The sequence below is a fragment of the Centruroides sculpturatus genome, unplaced genomic scaffold, assembly GCF_000671375.1.
Source record: "Centruroides sculpturatus isolate CEXI.00-Female unplaced genomic scaffold, Cexi_2.0 scaffold402, whole genome shotgun sequence".
Lineage (NCBI taxonomy): Eukaryota > Metazoa > Arthropoda > Arachnida > Scorpiones > Buthidae > Centruroides > Centruroides sculpturatus.
In genome coordinates, this window is record NW_019384685.1 from 142,922 (window position 1) to 152,245 (window position 9,324).

Here is a 9,324-nt window from a genome sequence, read left to right on the forward strand (position 1 = left end):
TCTTTTCTCTATCACTGTAATCCATGTATGCCTGTGCATACATCATAATACGCGCTCATGACATTCGATTTGTCACTTTTCCGTCGTAAAGTTCCCATTTTACAATTACGCGACTCAGCCTGGTTATAACGGAGAAAAGAGACAGATAGGACGTCGATATAAGTCACAGTTATGATTTCACAGATTCGAGACAGCTTGATAGCCCGAACGGCCCCAGGCTTTCGCCCGTGCACGCTAAGTGACTTTCATTACAAGCATTTAGCTTTCCGAAGTCTATGGCAACAATTGTTTGGCATTGACGGGCGCGAATTTTGTGCCAATGAGCTGCCTCGACTTGTTCGATTATGTTATCAACTCAATTTCATATTTATTTTCACATTTTCACTTTGCGGTCCTTTTCTGTTCTTTTTCCGTTATTTACATGTGTCATTTCATTGTTATCCACATTTGATATCATCATTTATCACACACTTCCATAACATTCTTGTCTGTCCACTACAACTGCCAAGAATTAACGCAATGGCGAAGCATAGTGACAGCGAGCCAATAGAGAGCAGGGTCCTTGCCATAATGCGGTTTGCGCGCCAATTACGTGCGTTAATCAAGCCGAATATTCGGCTATTCGGCCACGCTCTTGGCCAAATATTCGGTATTCGGCCTCAGGCCGAATATACTGTTTGTTACAACACTAATATATATATAAATTATATATATATATATTTTTTTTTACCTGGCAACTTATGAATAGAAAATAATTTTGAGATATTTTAATACAATATATAGCAGAATCTGAGAAAAATGTAATACATTATACATATTTAAAAAGATAAACTTGTGTTATAAACAGAATTTAATAAAAGCATAGAAATTCTCTTTACATCATTACAATATAAAAAATTTTCAAAATTGCTATATATTTGAGAACTTGATCACTTGTTTAATGTGGGATTTGATTAATGTGCAAAAATAACGACAGCAATCCTTTTTTATACATGACTAAAATTTTAATTAATGCAGCTTTAACAGCTGTCTTTATGTAACAGACGTGTTTTTGGTAAATAAGGTGTTGGTGAATTTGCTATTTTCATTGATTAAAATAATATTTGTTATTAACTTAAAATTTGTTCTAGCTGATGGTGATTGTTCAATCAAGTACCAAGGTACAATCTGTATTTGATTAATGCAATTTTGATATACACGATAGCATAAAGGGATTAATTAACCACATTAATTAAGGGATACCTGTATATAAATTATTGTACTCTTTATTTTGTATATTAATTTTTGTCTGTCATGTCTGTTTTGTCTTCTTATCTATTTAAGTTTTTTTCTTTCAGTTTTCACTATTATATCTATGGTTAACAATCTGTGTTTTAATTTTCCTGACACATTACTGCTCTTTACATTATTATATATCTTTCTATACATTTAACACACTTTCTATAATAGAGATGATTGTTTTCTACCAGTTTTTTAAAAATAAAATTTAAAAGTTTTATAATTTAGAAGTATAATTTATAATTTAACTGCTATAAACTTTTTTGATCATTTATTTATTATTCAAAAATAACCACTAGTTTACAATTTTAATATCTGAACTTAATTAACTAAGTTTTTATTCACAATATATTGCAACAAATATGCTAATTAAAACATTTATTTTAAAATTTGAATAGCCAGAATAGTTGTCAAGTATAACTTTCTTTAATCCATTTTACTGTTTTTGTTAATTGTAAATATTTTTAGACAGGAGATTTAAGAGTTAAAATGTCGCATTCTCCTGAAGATAGCCTAACATCTTGTGCTTGGCATAAAGATGGAAAAAAATTTGTAACTGGGGGTACTAGAGGACAATTTTATCAATGTGTAAATTATTTAATCTTATTTGTCATTTTGTTACTGTGTGTTAATATGTTTAAGTTAGATAATTAATATAAACTATTATTTTTAGGATTTAGATGGAAATGTTTTAGATTCGTGGGAAGGGGTACGTGTACAGTGTTTAATTTGCAAAAATGATGGAAAAACTGTTTTAGCTGCAGATAAACATCATAGAATTAGAGGTTACAACTTTGAAGAACTTACTGACTTCAATATGTGAGTAATTATATAAATTTAACATTTTATTTGCTTTCATCATGATAATGTATACCTGTTGTTTGATTTAATATAAATATTCATGTGTGTCTATGGCTGTCTGTATGTTACATTATTAAACAGGAATGCAGAACTTTTGTAGTTAACATATTGTAAAACCTCAAATTGTGGACAGTCTCAACATTCTTGATTGTCCATATTTTGGTCCATATTCAGTGCCCAGAGTTAAGCATGAATCTTTGAAAAAATTTTTAATTATGAGAGTTACAATAATACACTGAGGTAAATCCTTTGTTGGAAGTTTTGTGAATAAATTTATATAAAGCTGTTTTGTTTAAAAATGCTTTGGAGAGAATTTTTTGTAAGCCAATTTTTTTTTTTTTTTTTCATTCTCTCTGTCTAGTAGAAGAGAATGTGAAAAAAATTGGCTTACAGAAAATAAAGATTATTCACTTAAATATTTTTTGAGCTCACTGTACAGTATATTTGTCACCAGATTTAATTTTTTTTTCACAATTCATTATTATGCATTAAGTAAGCAAGTTTTTAACTGCTCACTTGCCAAATCGATTAACTCCACAAAACAAAAAGTATAAAATACTTTTTGTTTTGTGGAGTTAATCAATTTGGCAAGTGAGCAGTTAATATTTCTTCTCAACTTACTTATGAAAGCAAATAATATAATCTCAAGTCTGGGGGCTGGATTCATGACAACAGCAGAGATGTCATTTCAGAAAGCAGGTAAAACTAGCTCACTGTCAGTGTTGAAAATAAACATTTATGCCAAATCTATCAGTTACTCCTATCTGTCCATCAATGATGATTAGTTTTTATATTTAATAGATATTTATTATCAAAAAAGTAATTTTTAAAAAATTTAATTGTGCAGTATCAATTGAATATACTAAAAATACATGCCATTCTAGTGATTACTCTTGTTGGGCTGCAATTTGAAAAAATTGTAGATCCATAAATTCCCACTGTTGTCTGTCTGTCTGTCTGTCCTTACTTAATCTCAAACAGGGTTAGGTAAATGAAAACCGAGACCAAATATGGAAAGCTTAGGGCAGGTGGCTCTGATTAACTATTTATGAACATACTGGTTTGCACCAGAAGTCATGGTATTTCAATTTAAAAATTTCCCCCAAAAGGAGTTAGATGACAGGCATGACTCTGTTATTATCAGGAAAAGTATGATGTACAGGGGCAAGACACTATTAATTTGAGGTGGAGAGCATATAATTTAAATTAAATAAATTAAAAATATGATTTTTATCTTAAAATTTGAATGGCAGTTTTTCATCTGTTATAGTATATGATCATATTAATCAAGTAATATCTAGAATAAATTTATATCTAATTTATGTGATGCATTATATAAAATTAGACTAAAGTATATTGATTCTTATCAATGATAAACATCAATTGCACTATTACACTTCTATGAAGTCTTTAACATGTTATATAATGATTAATAATGTATCTTATCATCAAAATAATAAATGACCAGACATCCCAAATTAGATGGGGAAAGTCCTGATTTTTAATACACTGTCCCGACTTTTAAATGGTTTGAAAAATGTCCCACTTTCAAAAATAACAAGTATTCATTGCATAAATTGTAAATCAAAAATTAATTTCATACAACTTATAGCATAAAAATCTTAATATCCAATTTATTGAAACAGTAGTACAATTGGTGATTTATTGCCCAGTCTAACTGCCGTGTGTTGGATAACAGTAAATGCATAGCATATGCAAGTACCATGATTGTGTGGGTCAATTATAAAAGAAAGTTGATGATTTTTGCTAATTAACAGCAATTGAAGCAAACAAAGCTCCACTCAGACCCATAATTAAATGTTAATTATTGTTATCATTATAGGTTATTTTGTAAACAAAATGTAATACTAAAGCATTCATTTATTGTTCTAACATCTGTTATCAGTTATACCAGAAAGCTAGAAAACTGACTGGAATTCATTTGTATGGTGTGATTCATCTGACATCACATTGAAGCACCTGCCTAACCACCTGCTTTTTACATTTCAGATCTAGTTACTTTATATACAGTGGTGCCTCATATAACAAACGCCTTGAATAACGGACTCTGTAAACAACGAACTTTCTGTTTGGCCGTTACATGACTCAAGCAATGGACTGGCTGCGAACAACGGACTTTCTGTTCGGCAGTTACGTGAGGCGAACAACAAACTTTCTGCGAGCAAGTGCGAATGATGTTTTCACTCTTTTACCGTTGCCAATGACAATCTGCTATTTTTATGATATATTAGTATTATTAGAATATATTATTAGTATATCTGAAGTACAGAGCTCCCATTGGGATTCGGCTTGCTCCCTTGTTTATTATGTACGGTACATCACCTCAGTGCAGGGTATTTACATTTATTCAAGTGTTGTGCATATCATGGCTTCTAAAAAACAGAAAAGTGATTTCAATTGAAACAAAGCAAAAAATCATCAGAAGGAGTGAAAGTTGACTAAAACTTTCTTGTGAAATGGGGAGAGGTTCAGGAATTTACCAACACTCATTATCCAAACAGAGCTGAGGCCAACAGGATCAATGATCTCTACAATGACACCTTTGCCCGTCATATCCGACAGGTGTTAAAGAAGAAAGAGAAACAGACCACCTTGGTCATGTTTTTTCAAGAAGCCAGCAGGCAAAAAACAAAGGATGGAACAAGAGGAGTTGACCCTGCAAGCTCTGGTAGCCTCTCCTAAATCTGACTTCGATTAAAAAACAATAAAAAAAGACCTGCTGCAATGTGTAAAAAGTTATATCTGTATGAATGTGTGAAGAAAGTGTTCTTCCGCCTCCTACTCACAACATCTGACTACCCGGCATAATTGGTGTCTGCTCCATTTTCATTTTTTATGGTACAGTATGGTTATTTTATGCTGCGGAACGAATTATATGTTTTAGCATGTATTTCTATGGGAAAATGCGTTTCGTATAATGGACTTTTCACTTAACTGACATGCACCTGGAACGGATTAAGTACGTTATACAAGGCACTACTGTATTATGTTAGAATGGTAAATATTTTGAATCTGACATTTCCTTAAAATAATCATTTTAAATTATACAATTTCTTAATTTGAAATAAAATTTTTGGATGCTTACTGTGATATATTCTAAACATTGCTAATCATTGAATTACAGAATACATTATTTAAAGCTGCTATGATTTTTCATACTATGAGCTTATTTAAAAATAAAAAGAAAGTTAAGAAATTTTCTCTCTCTCTCCTCCTTTCATGATTACCACCACTTAAAAGTTTTAATGCACAAGGAGTAACATTTCTAATTTTCTTATTGGCCAATGGAAGTGCTGGTAAAATTCCATGCTATAAATACTGGATGCTACTTTGTCATTAGCAGTGTAGTCTCTACAATGACTTTCATGAATTGCATCTACAAAAGATTATTAAACTGTTGTTTTTAATGATGTCATTAGTAATGAAACTTTTGTGAATCTAGCCCTGAATATTTAACATAAATTTGACATATGATTGTTTGTTTTGTTTAGGATAAAAAGAAAAGTTTATTAAAAATCATGAAACTGAAGGTCTAACACTATTTTTTTTTTTAATTTAACATGATATTTAAGTGTAATATTTTTAAATCATAACACAAATAATTTTAAAATTTATTTTATAGTCAAATTGAAACTTTATCAGTTTGCAAATAAATTGCAATAACTATTCCTATACTTTATTAATCAGTAATATGATGTAATGTAGGTAAATGTTATTATTGAGTTTAAATTTTTTTAAAGCAGTTGTGAACATCACATTGGCTTTTGTACTTTGATTTACATAGTTTGATTTATGTAATATGCTTAATTTTCAGTTTTTTTGAACAAAATCCAGAATTTTATTTTTATGTATCCTAAAAATAAGAGTTAATGATGTTTTGAACTAAAATATTGCTTTATTTTATTTTACAATATTTTTTAATAACTTATTGTATCCCTTCAGGACTCGCATGAATAATTTTCCACTGGAGCTCGTGTTGGATCATATATGACCCGGAAATTGCATTTGTTTAAAATTGCTTTATTAATGTGATATAAAATGAATAAATTATTTAATTTCAAAGAAGATACACACTTTTCTTATAGTAAAAATTTCTCAAGTTGAGTAAGAGTAAACATGAATTTAAAAGTTTTGAAAATTGTAATGCAAGAAAATGTAAGATCACATTGGGAAAAACCGAAGGTGATAAGCATACATAAAATGTAACTTATTTATCAAATTTTTTTTAATTATTACTTATAATAACTAAATCTCATACTTAATTCATCTAATAGAAGTTTTTTGAGTCGTATATTGCATAATGACATGCAGAAAGTAACATAAGGACGCGCCTCGGGTCAGAACAAATATGAACATGCTTATGTTTCTAGTACCGAGATGATAGTAGCACTGAACAATAAATCATTTCCTGATAGAAGATTACAAAGTCTGTCTCCTCACACAAATACAAAATAAAATTTTTTAATTTGAAAATTACCTTGGGTCATAGTGATCCGACATGAGTCCGGAAGGGGTATTTTAAAGTTTAATTTTTAAGTAATTTTTAAAATAAGAATGCTTTATAATGCTATACATAAAGCAACATAATGAGGAGAATATTTATCAATAATTATTAATTTTTATTAGAATTCAAGAAGATCATTCAATAATGTCTTTTACTTCAGATAAAACTGGAAGATTAGCATTGGTTAATGTGGCAACACAGGTATGTTTTTAAAAATGCTTTTGACTACTACATTATTAAGTTGTGGTGAATTATTATTAATGTAATACAGATAATTTTATAATAATGAATTGACCATTGAATTTACTCAAATTTAAATGTTTACTTTAAAATTAATAGAACTAATCTTGTTTCTTAATATCAGAATACATGACTATAGTATAAATGACAGTTCAATGATTAGTCGACTAACTGATGATTGTTCCAATAGATTTATTAAAAGCCTGTTGATTTGAAATGAAACATAAACAGTGAATAGTAATTTATATGACATTTCTAAATTTTTTTGGAATATTAAAAGGTGGTACAAAAATCATGGAAAGCAAAATATTATTTAATATTAAATCCAATTGATTAGACTGACATAATTATCATTCTAAACAATGGATAAATTTATAATTTATTTAATGTATGTAGCAAAAATAATTTGGTTTGGTCATCAATAGTTTTTCAATAAATTTCCCTTCTTTGTTTACCATAGATTGAATGATCAAGAGTTAGCTTTCCTAGGAAATAATGGGCTTTGTTGAATTGACTTTCTTTTCTCATCAGAATGGGGTAAAACAAAACACCTAGTTTAATGATTTTTTAGATGTAGGGAACCTTGTAAGGGAAGGACAAGAGTGAATTTTGTAGGAAAACTTTTCTAACAAATGCTTAACTGATGATTATTTTATGATTTAATGATTAGTGTTATTTAGTCTTTCAATATAACATTAGTGGTAAGAATTTGTTAGATGATATGAATCTTCATTTGTGCTAATCTGTATTAGGAAATAAGTTTAGAAATCCTCAGTGATCCAGTAATGTTTCTTGTTTTTGCAAAATCAATGTGTGTCTATGAATATTAAAAAGACAGTATTAAATAAGTAGTTTTATAACAGGAATATAAAACATGTGATCTGTTAAATGTTTTATTGATGATTCTATTAAAATATTTTTGACCTACCCAAAAATTTATAAATGCATTAGTGTTATTTTTCTATAAAGCTGTGTGACATATTTGAGTTTAGCATAGTTTTGTATTGTTAGATTTGTATATAAATATTTAATATATACCAAATGTTTTAGCTAAAATGTTCTTCACAGATTTATTGTAGGAATCTGTCCAGTGTGACCTGATGTCTTCTTTTGATTGCCTGCACCAAAACAAAATTTGCACAGATATCCAATCAGACATAGGACTACCTTCATTGCCTTCCAGCATGAAGTAGTGCCATAGTCCATCGGTGAATTTTCTGGCATTGTGGCTTGTTACTAGCTCAGGCTCAGGAATGTCATTTTCAACACTTTTGTGGTTTTCTGAGATCTTTTGATGTTTTGCCATGATTTCTGGCACAATCCTGTCTTCCAGATCTTCATTTTAGTTGTGGCAGTGAAGATTGTCATCAACTCGTAAAAACTCATTGTATTGACAGACTTCTTGCACTTTTGCATTAATGTCATTCCCGTTGCTGTCTGCTGCCACTGCTTGCATTGCTGAGTCCAAGTGCTTGAAACCACAGTGACCAAAGCAGTTTTGAACCGTCTTGCTGCTTATCTTCTGTCAACTGTCACTTAGGAACTATAGTCTATTTATCCTAACTTGGCAGCTACTGTAAACAAAGATTCTGTCGTATTAATCTGCCGAAGATTTTCATTGGTCAAATCACAATCGGAAGTGGCTCGACACGTGTTGACCAGTTAAGCCCCTTTCTCTGCACGTGTTAAAGTAGGTCAAAGTTGTCACAACAATTTAAAAATTACCGAGATAATACAATACTTAGAAAAGTTATTATAGCTTACTTTAACATTTTTACGTAGCCGTTTAAATTATTTCCATCGTTTAAATATAGTTTGTCAAAAATTATTATTAAATATATATTATTAAGACTTACAGAAAACATGTATGAATTTATCTATGTTATATTTATATAAATAAAAATTTTTTAAAATAATTATAGTGTAAACTTACCTTATTAATCATCTGTATCAGAACATAGTTGCTCAAAGTAATCATTTATATCGCTTTCGTCACTACTTGTGTTAGACTGAATAATCAGTTTTTCTACAACAGTTTCTGAAATCTCATCAAGTTCCCACATTCGTTGTTCTTCTTTTTCTATATGTTCAATACATTTTCTCCATCGTTCTTCATTTATTTGTTCGATAGCTTCATTCATTAAAATTCGCACATCCGACAGTTTGAATGTTGTGTTGTGACGTGCGATGTAACCTTTCATATCTGCCCATATCAATTCAATAGGATTTAAATTACAATGATACGGAGGTAAACGTAACACGTCGATACCTATTTCTTTGGCCATTTCGTCAATAATATATTTATCGTATTTATGTTTTATTTTTTTAACAATATCCAAAAGTTCTATTTTCAACATTTTGTCGTTATGACGAACCCTATTTTTTTCCAACCAAGAAATTATGTCAGCTTTTTTCCAACT

The 9,324-nt window shown here is 29.7% G+C and overlaps 1 protein-coding gene across 1 annotated transcript in view; it reads left to right on the forward strand.

The window, feature by feature from the left end:
• The window catches only part of LOC111627045 (WD repeat-containing protein 26-like), a 121,819-nt gene that overhangs the window by 94,194 nt on the left and 18,301 nt on the right, over positions 1–9,324 (forward strand). The window contains exons 10-12 of the mRNA XM_023370590.1: positions 1,747–1,866; positions 1,952–2,097; positions 6,787–6,865. Coding sequence (XP_023226358.1) covers positions 1,747–1,866; positions 1,952–2,097; positions 6,787–6,865 — 345 coding nt within the window. The remainder of the gene's footprint in view (positions 1–1,746; positions 1,867–1,951; positions 2,098–6,786; positions 6,866–9,324) is intronic.